This window comes from Cynoglossus semilaevis, chromosome 4, assembly GCF_000523025.1.
Source record: "Cynoglossus semilaevis isolate Cse_v1.0 chromosome 4, Cse_v1.0, whole genome shotgun sequence".
NCBI classification, from domain to species: domain Eukaryota; kingdom Metazoa; phylum Chordata; class Actinopteri; order Pleuronectiformes; family Cynoglossidae; genus Cynoglossus; species Cynoglossus semilaevis.
In genome coordinates, this window is record NC_024310.1 from 13844987 (window position 1) to 13865722 (window position 20736).

General features: G+C 39.3%; 1 protein-coding gene across 2 annotated transcripts; it reads left to right on the forward strand.

Moving 5' to 3' along the window:
• The first annotated feature begins 7784 nt into the window (after positions 1 to 7784).
• hic1 (hypermethylated in cancer 1) lies at positions 7785 to 20209 on the forward strand. Of its 2 annotated transcripts, none has more exons than XM_008309382.3 (4): positions 7785 to 8050; positions 13722 to 15952; positions 16014 to 16094; positions 16129 to 20209. In XM_008309382.3, the coding sequence occupies exons 1-2, from the start codon at positions 7930 to 7932 to the stop codon at positions 15944 to 15946; spliced, it is 2346 nt and encodes a 781-aa protein (XP_008307604.1). In that variant the 5' UTR covers positions 7785 to 7929; the 3' UTR covers positions 15947 to 15952; positions 16014 to 16094; positions 16129 to 20209. The 2 variants fall into 2 exon arrangements, with proteins under 2 accessions (XP_008307604.1, XP_024910890.1); XM_025055122.1 differs by having other exon boundaries at positions 7786 to 8050; positions 13722 to 15991; positions 16058 to 16094.
• Positions 20210 to 20736: the final 527 nt, after the last annotated feature.

Sequence of the window (20736 nt, forward strand, 5' to 3'; positions counted from 1 at the left end):
ATGCATGTGCATGTGTGTGTATGCATGTGTGTGTGTGTGTCAGAGAGAGAGAGAGATAAGAGAAGTTATGTTCAGCACAAATAAGACCAGAAGTGGCGCTAGGAAGTAGTCAAAAGAACAGAGGATTTGACTGAAGTTTGGAAGTAAAAATAAAAGTTAAGGGATGTGATAGAGAAAAGAGGGGGAAAAAAAGAGTGACATGCAAGAGTGTGAGAGTGTGAGTGTGGGCGAAGTAGGAGGAGGAAGAGGAGGAGAGCGAGAGTGCTTGGTGTTTATGGATTGCAGATGTGGTGCTGTGGGGTTTTGGCAGAGGCTGTACATGTGCGCCTGAGTCCTGGACCGGCTGGGTGGCACCAGGGTGAGAGGTAGGTCACTGCACAGCAGCCCATAAAACACTGCCAGGGAGAAGAAAAGAGCGAGAACAGGTCTGAAATCCACACAAATCTGAGCGCTGAGGGCTGAGGGCTGAGGGCTGAGCATATCACACTTCAGGGTTCATACGTGCAGGCATGTGTTTGGGTCAGGCCACCAGTAAAGTTTAATGCACAAAACAGGGTAGGCTGGGATATGCAGATTTTGTCAGAATGGAATCAGGATGAAGAATCTGTGAACATATTTATGACACGAACAACAGGCCTGTTCTGTTCTAAGGTAGTTTTCTACATCTGTTGACATTGATCATGAATTTATTACATTTATGAGGCTCAGAAGAAGGCGCCAGAACACATCATTTACACCAAAGGTCTGCTTTTGGAACAGTTGCTCAAACACTATGTAAAAGACACTTTCCCCTATTTTTTATTCATATAGTGTTCCCACTTCAGACATCTGTTGTTTGAAGGAAGAAAACAAATAAATAACAAACAAGTTTGAGATCAGTTAGGAAAACAGCTTAAACCCGTACCCCGTCGACCAAACCCTGACCTCTGACTCAATGACCAACTTTGGTGTTACTGAGATAAATAAATCAGGATGTGGACTCGTACCTGGTTTATAGATAAACAGAACTTTTGGAGCTAACAAAATGATCATCTCCGACCAAGTCCACAGGAAACCATTTCCAAATACTGGGTAAATGACTGTTGGAGAGGCTCTACCATATGTCTATAAAGGCTGGTCAGATGCCTAGTCATTGCAGTGGCACCATGTTCAGTCCTCCACTGGAGGTGGCCAATACGTTTTTTAAATGTGTGCTCTGACCGGGACGGCTAACAGTACCTTGGAACCCGTCCCAGTGAAAGTCCTGTGACCAACTCAGTGCTACTTCATTTGTCAATCTGAGTTTATTTCCTTCCTACCAAAAAAAAAAGCTCACAATCAACTCCTGATCTGACTTATGGTCTTCCTCTTTGGGACCAATGAGAGTATGGCCCGTCTGCAGGAGTCTGGCAAGAACCCCTTCTTGGAACAAGACCTGTTCCACAGGTTCATCTCCAGACTTTTCCAGACCTGCATGTAAAACTTTGCTTTAGGAATTTTACCATTGGCCATCTGGTTCATTGCAGCAGTTACCCCGTCCAAGGTGATGTCAACATTAGAAGTCAGGTGTTCTATTCTCTCTGTGCATACGTCTTCAGCCCTAACTGTGGAGCGGGTACACAGGGATCAGTGGTAAACCTGAGATCAGACTAGAGTGACCAGGAGATGTATTCTTCTAAATTAAAAAAACAACAACAACATATAGGCCACGTGTTAAACTCAAGGCCCAGGGGCCAAATGTGGCCCGCTAAGTCACTTTGTGTGGCCTAAGGTTTCTTAACCTGAGAAAATAAGGATTTTTTTATTACCAAGAAATGAACAATATTTGTAGCTTGAATAAATAATAACCAATTGCAGAACCATGTTTTAGTCTGTCATGGAGCAGTTACATCTATACCAGTGGTCCCCAACCTTGTTTGTTCCAAGGACTGGTCAGCCAGTACCCCCCGTTACTACAGAGCGGTAGCAAGTTGCTGAGCATTGAAGGATCATTAGATTTTCAAAATAATCAAAGGAGAGGAAGGGGAAGTCTTTTCTTTTATTGTTTTCTTTAATTTTCTCATGTTTCCTGTTGTCAGTTTTCTTTCCTCTTGTGTAATCCCCCGTCTTTGTTTCCTTACATTTTCCCTTCTTTTCACCTCAAATTCTCTTGAGTTTTTTCCCCCCTCGTTTCCTTAGACCTGTCATTAATTAACGTGTAAATTACTGCATGTGTATAAAACATGCTGTGTAAGCACGTGTGTATGTAGCTGTGTGTTGCAACAGAGTTCACCCAGAGAACACACTTAGGGAGGGGAGGAAGCTGGCAGACGTAACGACTGAACTGGATTCATGATTCTCCGAAGGGTTTACTAGCTGCAATGATACGGACCTGGAGTTTCAACTCTGAAACTGTTGTTATTCAGCACTGCTTTTGGAGCAACTAGGGTATCTACAACAGTTTGGTCTGAACCTCCATTAACCTGTTACTAATCCTAATGTGTTTAAGTTGCATCTCTTGAAGAAACCAGTGCATCTACATTTGGATCATTGGACACTTTGACTTTTTGGACTGGTTGTGTAAACATCTGAAACTACTCTATCTCTTGAACAAACATGAACATGTACTGAGGATCTTGGCACGGACCCTGGTCTTAAACTTCTGTGATACAGCAGCTCCTGGTTTAGAACCAGGCCGTCGGTCCATGACCTAAATCTCTTTGTCCTCTTTTAGTCCTTGACTATCCACATGGAAATAAAAGTTCAAGTGAATGAAAAGGAATAGAATTTCCAACCTGGTTTGCTCTGCTCTCAGCCCGGCTGCTAAATGCCTTCATGCTGACATCACTGCTCTGAGGCCGAGTCAGCCAATCACTCTCATGCTCTGCTGTGTCTCTTTGTCTTTTTCCTTGTCTGGGCTTCTCATCCTCATGTCACACACCATATGGCTGTGTTCAGATGACTGAAAAAAAATCCAGTCAATTAAGTGCAGAAAAGGGAAATGAAGGAGAGAAAGAAAAAAGATTTGGTTTACGCTTCCACTCGTGTTTGTACAGTTAGTGGGCAAGAAGGAGAAAAGAAGAAAGAGGGAGAGAAAAACAAGGAGGGGATGAAGGGTTGAAAGTCAGCGGCTGCTCTGTATAAGGGTAATGAAGAGAGTGGAGGCTGCAGAACCCCTGCATGTGCAGAACAGATGACTGCTTTCTGACAAGCACGTACCAATTTCATTAGCCAATAAAATCACATTTTACTTAATTTTGAGTGCTGAAAATCAGAGTGAAAATTGGGTGAGTAACTCACCCCTGGGGACTGTTTAATGAAGGTCACTGTCTGTTGTGATGGTCAGTGGTCAGAGGATGAGGAGTGGCCAAATGCCGACTGGAAAGCTGCATGACACCTAACCCATGAGTTTGAACTGTTCTTACTGTGCTAAATCCTCCATGAGTTTGAACTGTTCTTACTGTGCTCCAAGTACTGTGTTAGAACTGTATTTACTGAGCACTGTACTAGGGATAAATCCTGCACAAAATTCACCTGGTATAGCTGATTAAAAATATAACCTAAAGCCGAGCTTTCTGCTAAGTTTTTAAATACCTGGATCTGCTGGAGAGTTCTTCCTGTACCTAAGACAGCTCAGACTTATTAAGATGTATATTACTTAGTAGCCTCTGTGTTTGGTGCCTAAACTCTGCCCCTGAACACTTAACGGAGCTATTTTTTAAAAAAGATTATGCTTGGAAAACAACCTCAGACACCAGCCATGAGAGGGCAGCCCCAGAGGGAAAATATTTGAGGAAATAAAACATGCTATATTATGATGGGTTGTCAAAACCGCAGACTGGTTTGCATTAATGTGTTTCCATTTGAAAAAAAAGAGAGATTGGATGTGGATCTCATCATAGCGTGATAATTGTTCATCAGCAGCAGATGGGTGAACTGGAATTAGCAACCAAATGTAGCTCCATCCAGGCACATGTCTCCAGTGCCTGCACCATGAAGTTGTCACCTAAAACCAGTCAGTACAGTGAACTAGGGGAGGCCCATGCTTGTGATTCCGTTTGTGTGTACACATGTATATTATTCTTTTCTGAAGGAAAAGAAAAGACTAAAAAGACATCTGAACACTAAGAAATTCTAAAACCGTTAAACATCACGTCCAAAGTCCTGCATTCGGGACAAATGTAAAAACTTCAGCTGTTTCTAGGATCAATGTAAAAACTTAAATCCTTACTAAAATGTTTATATACAACTAGGTTAACCTAAGGTCCGTTCTTTCTTGTTAGCTATTGCTTAAAAATCTAGGCTATTTCAAAAACACCGACCGCTGTCACTTATAAAAGTTCTTGATTGATACACCTATGGTGGCCGTGTATCTGATGGGGACGACATGGAATACAAATCAGTTTCCACTGACTTCCGGGGCAGCAACATAAAGGTACCTGGGTGTTGACCTGAACAATAAACTGGACTGGACCACAAACACACATGACCTGTCCACAAAGGGTTATAGTCGACTCCTATCTTTTGTGGAGACACTCCTCAGAACTTCACCCTACGCCATCATCTACCCAGGGAGTGGACTAACAGTTCAAGACAGAAATCGACTGGAGAAGCTGGTTAGTAGAGTCCGCTCGGTCATAAACTGTCCCTTAGAGAAGGTGAGAGGAGGATTCTAGCCCAGCTAAAATCCATCACTGACAATCCCTCTCCTCCTCTGGACAAAACTGTGGCAGCGCTGAGCAGCTCTTTCAGGCTGCTGCAATCACAGTGCAGAGTGGAACGTTTCCAGAGGTCTTTCCTCCCATCAGCCATCAGACTGTTTAACCCAGAGGAACCATGGTGCCATAAATGTTAATCATTTAATCAAATGAACATTTTCAATGTCCATAACTTACTCTTTGCATTGTCACTTTTTTGAATATTGAATATAGTCAGACTGTGAAATTTATATTTCCTTTTTTCTTGCTTCACTTTATTTTATCTTATCTTATCATTTATTAATGAAGAAAAAGTCAAACTCTCTGTTAGCACTGTCCTCAATTAGGTTGGGTTGAGTTCACACATACACACTTCATGACATCAAGTCATGAGGTGACACAATGCTTTGCTGCCTGTATAGCATTGCCTACCCAGTTAACCTAAAAACTATAAAGTTTCATAGTTTTTCCATAATACCCATTAATAATCCAAATATGTGTCCAATATCTTTAAAAATGCCCTGGTAAAAAAACCCTCAGAAACAGAACATTGTTATGATGTTTACTAAAAGACCACTTCCTTCTGATTTTAAGAAAATAGGAAAATAATCTACATTTTTTAATAAAATAAAGCCTCCCTTAAAACCAGAAAAAAACAGACCCTGAAAGGTTGCAGCATTTTTTTGTATAGGAGTGATTCCATAGAATGTGACTAGTGTCACGAGTGTGCCCAGCAGGGGTGTGCCCTGGTCTGAGTCAACGTCAACACACTCTTCTCTTAATCTCTCTGTACAACTGTATTTCTTTCACACAGTTTTCAGTGAAATGTGATTTTGGAAATTAAAAAAAAAAATTTATAGGTGTTTCCGAAATGTGCCAGACCTTCCCACCTATCAGCACTAAAACGTCTGTACCGTTGGTCTTCATCAGAATATTATGGCTCATATACAATAAAATGCAAAAATAGAGAATGCGAGAAAAAGATCCTTCATCCCTGATCTTTTCTTTGGCCCGTCCTCATGTGCGGTAACACAATGATATCTGGTAATGTTGTGAAATTTGTGAATTATTTTTGTTCACCCTTTGCCTCTGTCTCCTGTGCTTCTTATCAACACCATAATTTTCCCAGTGCGGGAATCAATAAAGTTCAACCTGAACCTTATCTGCTGTGATGCTCACACGACTGATGCAATCTTCCAAGTGTTGATGATGCACAACACAAACAGGAATAATGATCTTTTTTTTTTTGTCATTTTCGAGCAGAAACCTGAGTATGATGCCTGGTAAAAACTCACAGATTTTGGTTTTATTTTTTGTCCAGTGTCAGGTAGTAAAAAAATCTAAAACTTAAAATATAAAAATAAAATAAAGATATTAAAACACCAGTAAAACGTAAAAGCTGCAGTTAAATCCCCCACTAGAGGACAAAAAAGACCCCCGAGCTGCAGGTGTCTAACACTAAACTTCAAGTACAGACTGCTTCTGACTGTTGGAGAATTGGTGTTAATAGAAACAGCAGTACATGTGGTTACTCTCAAGGTAATTATACATTTATAAAATACTTATCCAGCAGTGTTGGGTTTGGTGTTGTGTTTAATTTGGTTAATAACACACTTCCCACTCCCTCCTCCTGTCATTACTTGAATCACTGCGTTTCTTGTAAAAATGAAACACTATTATTAAAAACACCCACTTGAAAAACACCTACAATCAGTGAGATGTTACTAATTACATATATGCATATTTATACAGTAGAGAAATAAACCACTGGTCACTTATAAAAGAGACATTTAAAGGATTTGCTCCTTTTCAGTTTGTTCTTGTTTAACTATCAGTAAAATAAGTGGTATTTAAGGTCTACATTATTATTTTTGATGAACTTTTTCACTTTGTTTCTGGTCTCTAACATTTTAATCAACATATTTTTCAAATTTGTTCAGATCTACCTCTAACTTATAGTTGGGACATCAATCTGTGGATTTTGTGTTTGTTTGTTTTAATTAGTGTTACCTATAAACCAATGATATTTGTCAATATTTTGACCTCATCTGATTGTTACTGTATCACTTACTGGACAGAAGACGTGACCTCTTCCAGAAAATCACGCTTTTGTGCACCTCCTTTTCTCCTTTCTTTCCCTTTCTGCAACTTCCAGTCCATTTATGTGTAGCAAGTGTTTTTGACACAATGTTTCCCTCTCCCCCTCAACCCCCCCCCACACAACTCACTCACTCCTGACTGGTTAGTCATTACAGGCTCGTAAAACACATCTTGTATTTGTTTTCTTTCTTTAGATTTTGGAATATTTTCTCTGCCAGTTTTGTTCTATACTACATGAATGGTATTGAACTTAAAACTAAACAAAAAACATTAAAGCATTAAAAAAAACATTTTAATATCTTGTGTATTCTTTTACTGATTTCCTGGGTAGTAATTATTTTACTTAATTAAGTTATTTTGTTTTTATGGACACTAAACCCTAATTAATTGCAGGGACAAAATAGCTTTACACATCGCTAAATTTGGTTTCTAATCAAAAATAAAAATTGCAATAACAAATAATACCGTATAATACAATAAATATAAATTCATTATTTTACCTTTTTAAAGGTGTGTATAGGCCATTATTTCGCAATTAAACGTTATAAATTACCATTATTTTTGCTATTTAACGTTACAAATTTTGTATCTCTGAGAGATTTAAACGATATAAACTTCTCTAATTAATCTAGTGCGCCATTTGCTCTGTAGAAATACATTCTTAAATATTTGAAAAAGGTTGAAATTTAACAAACACAAAAAGTCTGCGTGGAAATCGGAGGTGTCTCTTTAAGATGACGTATGCGGGAGTTCATGTCGGGGTCAGTTCCTGCCCTCAACTTTACCTTTCAGTTTTTAATAGACTAACGTCGAAGCGTAGCACGGACACGCGCACGCGCGTGTCAGCTAAATCAATCCAGTGTCACGGAGTCTTATTAGTAAACGCTGTCTTATTGCTGCATTGTTGAAACAGTGGTTTTTGCAAATGAAACAAGAAGCAGTGGTTTAAAAAAACACAATACTGTTCTGAAAGGAGTGATTTTTAATAGAATAGGAGGGGAGAAAGAAGAGGGGAGGAGCAGAGAGAGCAGGCGAGAGGGAGGGTGGGCGTCGAAGGAGTTTGGAGGACGGACCTGAAGCAGCGACAAGTAATTCATATCAATTAATAATCATCTTTAAGAGAGGAGAAAAAAGAGAAAGGGAGGCTGCTGGCAGAGGTGCACGGGAAACTGGCATGGTTTTTGTTGGAGGCTGGCAGTTAAGAGCTGAGGAAGTCAGATATGACTGTGCTGCTGCTGAGATGATCATTGAGGGAGACTTAGACCATCTGATGGCAGAGGACACCGGGCATGCAGGTAGGACTTTGCCCTGTGGGTTCCTACACTTAGGATTTTACGCACGAAAATTCAATACAATCAAAATTTGTCAGCTTTTGATAAAAGAAATGACGTTTTATGTCCGTTTGTAAACTCAAAAAACCGAAAACTTGTAGAGCCGTTACTGCTAATGATATTGATTTTTTTTATTTTATTTTATCCATTCCATAACATTAAACCTGTCCTGTTACTCTCGGTTATCCGGTTTCAGTCGTTTAGTCACTAGGAAACCAAACGATTAGAGCTTTTTTTTTTCTCTCAATCGGTTCATTTTCTTTGGAACGATTTATGTTTTCGGAACTGCTGCTGCAGCTGATGCTAATGATTTAACTCCCGTTCACTCAGACTTCATTTAATCACCGCTGCTGTCTCACTGCTCTGGTCCATTTACGCACGGACAATAGCAGAAAATAGATTTCAGCTGCAGATCGTGATAGAGACGAAATTTTAATCAGATGTATTATTTTGTCTTGAAGACGCTCACGGACGTCGTCTGACATCTGTGGATGCTGACGCTAATCCGGTTTATCAGTCCGACCCCCCCGACCCCTAAAGAAACAGAAACACACATAAAATCATAAACGGCCGCAGTTCAACTGTTAACCTCCGCGGCTCGTTCTCAGGTATATGTCACTGTAGTGAAAACGCAGAAGCCAGAGCTCAAAAGCTGCTGCTGCTGCTGATCACGCCTAAGTTTTATTTACCCACCCAAAAATAACACAAGCTGAAATTACAGTCGCTCTTACCCCCCCAAAAAGATGATTTCTATGTTTCTGTATTTATTTACGCCCACCTAAACATGCTAATAGCTTCTTCTGCTACTGTCCCACGGGCTTTAACCATTTATACCGTCACAGATAATAACGCAAAACCAACCGTAAGAGATGCTGCAGGTGTTCATCTACCTTTTAAGCTTTTGTCAATTTAAATTAATTTGTTGTTTGTTTGCAGTTCAACACATTTTCTTTATTTTACCCGTATATTCAAGATTAATATTAATAAAATTATTAATGACGTTGGCAACATTTTAGCTACGGAATAGGAATGGTCAAAATGACACATTTTCGGTTTTTTTTTTTAAATCACAAAATGCCTTGAACTTTTCATGAATTCAATTTCTGGTTCGACGTCGTTAGGATGTTTCACTCGTTATTATTTTATTTTGTCGTTGTCGTTTTATGGTTCTTGTGGTTTCCCCGTTAAAATGCACTGTGAGCTTCAACTGGCGGTTGATTTTGACGACCGAATACATTTTGAAAATGTTCTTTTTATCGATTAGTTCTAATTAACCGATAAAAGCCTCATGGAAAACATCAGTCAATCAATCAAAATCAACTTTTTATGTAATAAAAAATATGGCAGCAGTTACGAAGAGCCTTACATTATTCATTGCAATCTCCCTAGAAATAATAAAATTTTAGATTTTAACAAATGCAGAACTTTGTCTGTTTTTTTTCTAGATCACTTTAATTTTCGTTTTACTTTGAATTGAATCAGTAGAAACTTCGAGACAGTGTTGTGTAGGTTTGAGTTTGTGCAGCTACAAAATTGTTATTTGTGAATTTTCTGAGCATCACATGTTTTTGTGACGTTTTTTCCTCGTGTTAGGTGTAAAACCATGAAGGAACCACTTGACTGGTATTAAAAAGGAATGGTAGTCAGAACAGAAAAGCTGTATAAAAGAAGAAAGTTCTATAAAATGATGACTGCATGTTTCATTCGGCTCCTTTTCAGGCGTAAAGTTACGGGAATAAAACATGCACTAAAGAAGATCAAATTAGAAAAAATATTATTTTAGGATTTATTTTAGTTTGTGAAATTCTCATTATTTTTTAGTAAAGGATTTTATGAAGCTGTTGCTGACAGGCTGCTATAAGAAACAGCTGCGCTGTGAAAGCGCTGTTGCCGCTGACTCTCTGGAGGTGATTTAGGAGCTCCGTGCACGCCGCGCGCACTGAGGTAAATAACAGTAGAGGCAGACACGGGGGGCAACGGACTGGGGGTAAATGCTGGTGCCGGAACACCTGAAGTGACAGAGAACACGGCCTCAGAGGCAGAGGAGGTCAGCATCGCGACTCTGGACAGCAAGTGACTGTGACTGAGGAGCGCGTTAAAATCAACGTCGCATCTTCACGTGAATAATTAGGATGTTAATTCACAGATTACAACATACTTCACATTAAAGTAGAGTACAAACGTCACCACGAATAATTAGTCAGGGACAATTTGTTAAAATGTCCAAAAGTGATCAAAGTCTTTCCAGTGTAAAAAAGTTGTTGCGTAGGCACGTACACGTAAACGATCATTATCGACACGTCTTTGTCAGCAGTGGCATTTAACGGGTTTTTATCAAACACATATCACTGCTCACTAACGTCATATCGATATTGTCTACGTCAGTCAATTTCACCCAAATCGTATTAATTTTTGTCTGACGTTTTAAATGTAAGGACAAAAATATTTGTTTTTACATTTATCAGCATTTAATATCAGAAATGAAAGAAATTTCAAATCCACGTCTAAAATATGTTTCTATTGGGAAGAAGCCAAGAAGCACAGAAAGAGCTCTTATTTCTGTTTTGTACTGATGTTTTGGGGTTTTTTTTAAGGAAGAAATCTTTATCAAATTTTATGCCTTTTTGCCCTCAAACATACATTTGGAAGTGCTTATTAGTGCTATAACTCGCCAGTATTATCATTACAAATGAATTTCTCTGTTGGTTGGTCCATAGATGGTTTTATTTTTAGTTTGTGTTTGATCTTTCTGTCTAAAAGGATGTGCAATTAATAAATGCCAGAAAAAGATGTAGAAATTGAAAGAAAGTATTTAAATAATTATAATAATCGTAATTATAATAATAACAAAGAGACCAAAATAGAATGACATCTGAAAGACACAGCTCCTGGTTGCAACAGTCAGCTAACATAAACTTAACAGCTGCCTTTCTCCTTTTATTGATGACTAATCAATTGATTCTCCCCAGTGCTGGGGCAGTGCGTTAGTCTTAAAATAACCTCATGTATTCAGGTCGGACTAACAAATATTGTACAAAGAAGAGCTGATGGTTTTATATGTAGAGGAAGTGGCTTTGGTTAGATAAAGTGGCTTAGTTTAGCTTTTATACTAGTGTGTTAGATGACATATGTGTTGGTTCTCTCGACCGTACGGTTAACTGGTGTGATGGGAGAGGCATCTCTTTTTTTCGATCATTACACTGACACAGGAAGATGCGCTTTTGCTGAAGCGTTGTAAAGGCCTAAAGATTTTTTTGACTGCTTTTCTGCTGAAGCATGTGGAAGGATGTGAACATGGTTAAATGGTTTTTAGAACGCAAGAAGACGTGAAGAAAACTTTGGTGAGATTTTTTAAGCAGATGTTCTAGTGTTTATGAGAGTGAGACTGACGGTAGAGGGATGTAGGAAGTTCACTCTCCTCTGTCCAACCTCCTGAAACCTCAGTAGTGACAACACGGAGTAAAGCTTCAGATGGTTATATAGGGCAAACCTGACTGATGGCACATGGAACTGAAGGAGATAAAATAAAATAAAGACTTAAAGTCAGTGTTTGCCAAACTTTAAAAAAACAACAACACAGATAATTTCTACAATTTCCCCTGCAGCTTAATGAGATGTTATCTACAAGGTAAACATATTTGGCCTACAAACAATTTCAACAACCCTAAATCTTCAACTTATATACACATTATCATTATTTCTATGAAAGTACAGTGAGTTACAGAGAAATATGCTGAGTCATTTCTCACGTATTGTTTACGAGAATAGTAGGGTGACCAGAAAGAGTTGCATCAAAATACTATTTATAACTTTGGATGTTTTGTTTTCTGCCGTTTTACGAAAGAATGTCAGTTTAGTGTTATCCTGAATAGATGAATATATGACGAAGCACCAAAACCAGCATGTTACGCGGAAAACCATCTAGTTAATGATCAAAATAGTCCTGAAGTTTGGTAGTTCAGATCTAGCAAAACATTTCACAATAAATGAATAAAATAAGGTAATGGTCTAGATATGCCTGTACTGTAGGTCAGAGGTCTTTAATAGAGGGTGTGCAACCCTTAGACTGTCTGTGGACATACTTGGCTGTCCTGAGTTTTTTCATATATGTATATATTTTTCAAAATACAGTATATACATAAATGGCTGTGAGGGTTGGTAGTGATTGATTGTCAAGTGGTGGCAAACAAAGAAAGAGATTTTTAACAAAAAGAAGATTGTTGTCCAGATTCCTTTTAAAGATGGTGGTTTTGAGCTGGCAGAGCAGCTACTCTGAGTGGCTCCTGGGTCTCCACATCTTACAGGTCTATAATCAATGGGGATGGGGAATTGTCACTAGACTGAATATGAATACACACAATTGCAGGATTATGCAGAAGAATGACGACAGCGCCGTTCATTATTGACTATGGTGAACTGTCCTATTAGACAACCCACCTGTCATCACTTGCTGTGGCCAATCACAGTCAACTTTGAATAGAACTGTGTTCTATTTTTGTGTTCTATTTTCTCTGTCTATCTTCTCTTTATTTTCAGGGACACATATAGGAGGTGTAGATTTATACCTATCCATTGTCATAATGTTATAAATGGAGGGAGAATTAGCTTAGCTTTACAAAACGTTGCATGAGTTGACCTAGACTTTATAAATGCTATGTTACATTTGAAACCAGAGGAACATTTTGGACTAACTCCTAAAGTATCATTATTAACAGCATTACTTTGTCATGTTATATGGACAGTCTGTGGTCCTTGCTGGCTCTATAAAGGCAATACAATCAATGCAATAGGAGGAACAGTTTTCAATTCCTTAAAGTGTTTATCATGTGTATACAAACAAAAAAATTCACAGTCAAGTTGACGTCTTTTGGTAGCTGCTTTTAAATACTTGTTAGCTTGATATGTTTGAGCATTTAACTTTAATACATTTTTGCAAGATCAGCTAACTTTAGGAATTTGCTACGTTTCAATGTTTTAAATATGTTTTGTGTGGCTTTTATGGTTAATGTTTTTCTTTCCTTTAAGTTTTTCAGCTATCTTTTAGTTATGTATCGCTTTTCTTACTTGCAATTTCTATTATAAAAAAAATTGCAGGGGGAGAGAGTGGGAGGCATGTGGTGGAACATGTGGCAAGTGTATTAGTCTTACACTTAGACTATCACGGGTTTAGTCCAGTGACACATGAGGTAACTTGCATGTTGTGCCCATGTGCTTGTGTGTTTTTTCTTTCACAATCCAAAACATGCTAGACACCCTACCATCAATTAACTAAATCATACAAGGAGCCACAATTTAAAATGCACTCTAAGTTGTGGGCCAAATTGGGTTAAGATTTAATGAACTGTCAATTGCGTTGTCCACGATGCTGGTTTGGTTTGGTCTGGATTGGTTTGCAATTGTGGGCTTGATCAGATGTTGTACAGATGTTGTAGGAACACTTATCAACATTGTTAATCATGTAAGAGCCCAATGTTCCTGTGCAATCTCATTTATGTTTTTCTGAAAATCAATTACTATTTATCAGTTCTCTAAATTCACACATATGCATACAGAATGCTGGCGTATGTCTCTCCACTATCTTACAAATTTCAGAGTTCATATAATATATTAGATTTTACTTTATCTCTCCCTGCAGCTGACGGACTGAAGACGATGCTGGATGCCATGGAAATGCCAAGTCATGCTAGGGATCTCCTCCTACAGCTCAACACCCAACGTACCAAGGGCTTCTTGTGTGATGTCATCATTGTTGTTCAGAATGCCCTGTTCAGAGCCCACAAGAACATTCTGGCAGCCAGCAGCCTATATTTGAAATCGCTGGTGGTTCATGACAATCTTATCAACCTTGACCATGAAATGGTGAGTCCAGGGATCTTTAGGATCATTCTGGACTACATTTATACTGGACGCCTTGCAGATGGAGACCCCACCTCTCCAAATGAACCAAATCTTGGTGCTGTCCTGGCAGCAGCTAGTTACCTCCAGCTCCTCGACTTAGTGGCTCTGTGCAAAAAGAAACTGAAAAGACAGGGCAAGTATCTGCCACGTCATGGACCAGCTTTTCTACCCTACTCAAAGATGGGACCCAATAGTTTGGGGATAGGGAGTGGAGGCAGGTACAGGATATCTACCCCTGTCATTCAACCCTGCCCTCCAGGAGGGATCTTGAACAGCCATGCCAATCGACCACCTCCAATTGAAGACATTGTGCCACATCGGTTGGGCATTCATGCTGGGGAGTTGTACGCTCCCCCCTCTACCATTCAGGGTTCACAAGTTTTTCCTTCCTTGCAGTCATCTCTGCCTGCCCAGCTCGGGCGTTCAGCTAATCCTGAAAGGAACTGTTCGCCCAACTATGGCCTTGATCTTTCAAAGAAAAGCCCCAATTCTCAATCCCATCACACACCCTCTCATACCCATCTGCCCAACACTCATAACAAAGAGGAGCAAGACATGATTCTGAACAACCGCACAAGTCCCATACAAGGGGCCAATGGAAGACCTTTCCCTTCTGAAAAGATTGAATCAGCTGATCAGAATACTGCAATCACCCCTCCCCCATTTCCCCATCTCAATCAGCCTCTTGGGTCGAATCTTCCCCACCTGCAACGCTCAGGTTCCCAAGGCACTGACCGCTATCCATGTCCCCTTAGCCCTGACACTCCCACAGAGGGTGGAGAAGCAGGCAGGGAGATGGGCAACATCTATCGTTGGGTGAAGCATGAACCACTGTACACAGTTGAAGATGAGGATGAGGATGATGATGATGAGGAGGGGAATGATAATGGTGGCCAGCATCACAACCACCACAAGGTTGGTGAGGAAAGTGAGGGGGCTGATGACAAGAGCGTTTCAGGCACAGAGGAAACTGGCAGCAGCGAAGGACGACCCTCCCCTCCTGGAGCGATGGGGAGGTTTCACATGCCGTTTGAGCCCGAGAGCTTTGGCGATAACCTCTATGTCTGCATTCCTTGTGACAAAGGCTTCCCTAGTTCAGAACAGCTAAATGCACATGTAGAGACCCACACCGAAGAGGAGCTGTATGGCAACCCTGGAGGAGAGACTGTGAATAGCAACAACAGCAATAACTTAAAAAACATGAGCAACAATACAAACAGCTACGGGAGCCTGAACAGCAGCAACAGTTTAAACAACATGTCTCATCTGGAGTCCAAGTCCAGACTGAGCTCTGGAGGTATTGGGGACATGATACGACCCTATCGCTGTTCATCCTGCGAAAAAACTTACAAAGACCCAGCCACATTACGGCAGCATGAGAAGACCCACTGGCTGACGAGGCCCTATCCTTGCAGCATCTGTGGCAAGAAGTTCACACAGCGCGGCACCATGACGCGGCATATGCGAAGCCACTTGGGGCTTAAACCCTTTGCATGCGACTCTTGTGGTATGCGATTTACTCGCCAGTATCGCCTCACTGAGCACATGCGCATCCACTCTGGAGAAAAGCCATATGAATGTCAGGTTTGTGGAGGAAAGTTCGCACAGCAGCGCAACCTCATCAGCCACATGAAGATGCACAGCACTGGAGGCACAACGGGGGGCCTGACAGTAGACGGGAAGCTGAAGCTGGACTTTGCTGAGGGCATCTATCCTTTAAGTAAATACACAGCGGAGCACCTGGGGCTGAAGCAAGAGAAGGCCAATGAACTTCTTATCCAGGCTCAGCAACAGCTGGTGGCCGAGGCAAAGGTCATGGATAGCCTTTACCCACTGTCCAAACTGGCTTCGGAGCACCTGAACCTTCAACATGAGAAGATGGAAGTCCTGACCCAACCACTGCCACATCCAACGCAGGCCCTGTCGGAATCGCGCACCATTGACCACTACTCATCCAGCTAAAGCTACATTCACCCAAACACGTTTCCCAGATCTACATCTAGATAACTACTCATCCAGCTAAAGCTACATTCACGCAAACACGTTTCCTAGATCTACATCTAGATAATCATTTACTCTTTAGCAGTAATTTTTTTCAGGAAATTTAAGTTTTAGCAGTAATTTTTTTCAGGAAATTTCTTTAGTTCTTTAGTTTGGACTATGAGAACAATTCAGGAGGTAGTTAACCCTTCTTTCACACTTGTTTTTTAATAGTATGATAAACATCTGACTTTCAATTATGGAATACCAGATGTATCCAAATTTAGGATTTTAAACAAATCTGTAAAATGAATGTAGCTTACATTATCTGTCATGTATACTTGCTAGGTCAGTGTGCACTTACACTCAAATATGCAACCAACTTTCAGTATTCAAAAGCCATTCACCTCATCTCATGTCTTCTGCACCTCAAACTCTGGCAAAATGACCGTGGCCAATGCCAGTGAAAACCCAAAGAAAAACCAAACGGTCAAGTGCCTTTCTTCTTCTATCATAAATCCTTCTTTGTAATAAAGAGCAGGGTTCTGTATTATTCAGTGACCAAGAGACACTCATGCACATTACAGTATTTATAAATAGTGTTTGCAATAATATTTTCTTTTTTTTTCATTTCTTTTCTTTTTGCTTTTCAGCTATTGAGCCAAATGATGATTTAAAATCAAATCATTTAATTTATTTTTGTAAATTCAAAAAGAGATTTTTACAAGGTAACCTGCATTCAGACCCAAAATCTGTGTACCATTACCTGTCTTCGTATGTGTGTACTCAAGATATGAAAATAACCATATAGGAGGAGGACAAGTTTCAAGATTCTTTGTGTCCAGGCCACGTTGGAACTTTTATTCAATAAAACCAGCTCATTTGGACTCTAATGGATGTGAAAATATAAAGTATATAATTTTCTTTTCATGTGCATTCCTGGTGTTTAACACCAGAGTAGCGATGTGGTCTTGTTTACTGCAAAGAACACAACCAGCTTCAGTCTCTTCCCTTTTTTAGACCATGCTAGTGAGTGGGCTTTCACAGGCCCTGTTGGACCAGTCAGGTGTGTGTTACTGTTACTGACAATTTTGATCTGAGATAGACTGATTATGTACATTGGAAAACTGGTATTGGGAAAACCAAAGTGGTCTCTCTTTTGGTTCTATACTCGGCTAGACAAGCTGACAGATAAATCCAAATGACCCAAACAGAAAAATGTTGAACTCGAAGCCATACCTTGGTAAATGTGCAGTAGATGATGTGAAGTAAACAACCAAAAAAAAGTGCTGTTGTAACATTGGCCAAGTGTTATAAGTATGTGGTCTGCCACCAGGCCCCAAAACAACATTGCATCAGGTGTGCAGGGTGATCTTGGGGTGTGTACTTGTCTCAGGAACAAAGGAACTCTATTACATCTGTGCCTTCTCAATTTTCAAGTACTTTTGAAAATCATATAATGATTGTAATGGCCTTATTCCATTTTATATTCAGTCACGTCTACAGATGTTTGTTAAAGACAAAAGTTGTAGGAAATCAGATGACTGTGCTAGTTTTTGAAGTCAGCAGAAAGTTTAAGTCTTTTATAGGGAAAAAATGTCCTTTAAAACATAATACAACTTACTAAAAGAAAATAAATTGTTTTTTAGTTTGAGTATTTGAGCACAAAACATTGGTCTATTATTAGATGAAAAACTGAAACCAAATACCCAAGAAATATTGACTGATTCATATTAATGGATCCTGAGATTGTTTAATAACTTTATTTAAAGTCTATGGCCACCTAAGGGTTAAACCTTTCAAATCACAACAATGTTTGGTGCAAATACCTGAGTACCTGAAGCACTTTAACTTTACTTGTCAAAAATCTTTTTATCTGAGCTTAACAAATTTGCCCTTGTGATTTTTTACATACTGGTCTAGAAAATGTTTTAAAAGAGAAATCTTGTACTTGTTCCAGCGGATTGTCTTTTCCTTCATCTTATAAAGAAAGTCACGTACAGCTCGTGATGTTGTGAAGGCACATTTTTGATTGTCAGTCCAAAGACATGCTTTCCTTTTGCCATTTCAATCATTGAAATTGAGTTTTTCACGTTTCTTCAATTTTGCTCGTCTTTGTTTCACTTTGTTTAACCACTATGTGCCAATGCTAACCTCAGTGGGTTAATGTGAAGACCAAAGCCATAAATACACTGTGATAGAAGTAGTGAATCTTCAATGGCTTATAAAAACAAAGACAGAAGTGTGCCTCACTTATGAGATCAAATCTATTTGATGTAACAGTTATTTAAGGGCTGTAGCATGTGATCATATCAAGACAAAATGCTACGTTTCTGAGATTTGAAATGAAAGCAGCACATGTAAAACTGGTGCTTACCTCAGGACTGATGCCAGCATGGGGATGCTATGCTTTAATAAACCCCATACCTAAAAATGTCAATGTACACATGCACAGATGAATAATGCCTCAAAGTAAAATTGGTCTGGCCCTGTAATGGAACCCACAACCTTTTTAATGTGGACCACATGCAGTTACAAATTACCTCTTAAGAATTGACACAGGCCCTGTGTTGGCCCAGAAACTCTTTGGTTTAACCATAGATTCAGCAAATGTTTCTAATAATTCATTGTTTGTTTGAATTTTGGCTGAAATCTGGTGCATGGATGACAGTGATTCATACATGTGGGCCCGGTGACCAGTTTTGCTTTGTGGGACACACACATTTATCATTTGTATTTTTTATTTTCTATCAACATTACGGTGGTTCTGTGTTAAACCTGTGGTTTTCTTCTGTGTTTATTAGTTGTTTGTACTAGAGGGAAAAAGAGTGCTATCAGCGTTTCTTCAGTTTATTTTTTGTTTGTTTGTTTGTACCATGTGGCATACATGCTTTATGAGTTGTGTTTTTCCTCAAATAGACTTTTGTCACTCTTGCACATTGACTTATACTTTTGCATAGAAGAAATGGACATAGTCACCTCATGTGGAAGCAATGAGATTTGCATATTGTGATGTTGTAGGGTTAAGGTTTCAAATTGTCTTAATAGAACTGGGGACCTGGTTTTTAATGTTCCTCTGAAACCAGCCACTTCAAAGCGACTCCCACGCTTCATCTATAACTACAAGGTTTAGGCCTATTCTTTATATACAGCTCACACTCTGGATTCCTCCTCTGAAAAAGGATGTCCGAATGAGTGACATCTAATGGTAGGGCTGCAAGGACAGGTGTGCTAACACTTCACTTCCACCAAGTTTGGGAAGAAAATACGGTAGCTTTCTTTGCATGTCAAAAACATTGTGTGTATTAGTGGCCAGAAGAAAACACAACAGCAACAAAGTGCTGGTAAAAAAAAGAAGAAAAGAAAACGTTTGCTGAAAAATGTCATTCGATTCTCTAAATTTGAAATATAAAACTATTTGCTTTAAGAATTGTAAGACAAAAGCCCTGGATGGAAACCAAAGCTAACATGGTGGTCACACTTGCCTAAAATACTACACTATGCTATATATTCAATACACATTCACTGTTTTAAAAACAGTGTATTATGGCCGTGTATTATATATTTTCAAATGAACTCTCCTAAGTCTTAAACAAAGGACCATTCAACCATTCACCAGTGTGCAGTCTGAACTGGAGTTTTAGGAACTTTTCTGAATGACATCGGGGTTAGCATTATGGGGCTGTTTTTTGCCATGTCTGTAAGAGAGTGTAGTATTTTGAACCTTTAATAATAATACTCTGGTTTCTTGTCCAAACAGAGCAGCAGTGGTTTTTGTGGTCAAGTATAGAATCCTGTAGAATGTTTGATCCCCATTTCTCCTGAGGTCATCAAACCTTTGATTAGAGTCAGACCGTGGAAACACACACACACACACACACAGGGTAAATCTGTTCATTTTGTAATGCTTCATGTATTTTTTGACAATGTTTGTAAGCTCTTTTTAGTGACAATGAAATTGGCCGCTGATTTGGGTTATGCAATTTAATTCGCTGGAACCGTCATGTGTTTGTATTCAACAGGCATTTTCACAATCTGGCCTGTCTGCCAGTTTAAACAAAGGTCTCCAGGAGGCAAAACACAGCTTTTGATTTCCTTCATGTAAATTTAGTGATTGTAATTAACCAGTACAAGGAAGTTATACAATGTCAACTTGTGGTGGAGTGTTTATAGTGTTGTGGCCTTTAAAGTTCTTGGTGTTTTCGTACAATTAAAGCAAACGCTTGAATATTTTTGTAAAGGGAATGGGTTTGATAGTATTTTTTGAGTATTTCCACCCCTGAATATTTCTACAATGGCAAATCCGTCCATATTTTAAACTGGACATTTTCTGCTATTTATTGTAAGTCAAATGTAGACGTCTGATCTTGTTTAATTTCATAGCATTGGAGTAAACCATGTTAAAATACCCCAATGATGCAACCAGATATACACAGATTATAGGTTAGGTATACACAGTCCATCTTTCTAAACACATGTTTACCTCATGGGAATCTATTCCAAATAAAACTGTGGGATCTACAGTGTTAAGATCCTGGCTCCTGTTGAGTAGTTCAGCTCTCACTCACACAGTGTTCACACACACACACACACACACACAGACACAGACTGTATGTTGTGTTGTATTGTCTTTGGAAGCTGTACTCGGTGATTTTCTTAAAATTGGATCATTGTTTATAAAACTGTATAAATTCACTAATAGGAAATGGGTTGACAGTACTGACCAGTCCTCTCATCACGTAATATGTCACAAATGTATCACAGTCTTCGTG

Coding starts and splice junctions, on each gene's coding strand:
- hic1 (XM_008309382.3), top strand. CDS start 7,930: ATGGTTTTTGTTGGAGGCTGGCAGTTAAGAGCTGAGGAAGTCAGATAT. Junction 8,051..13,721: donor AGAGGACACCGGGCATGCAG/GTAGGACTTTGC, acceptor CTCTCCCTGCAG/CTGACGGACTGAAGACGATG.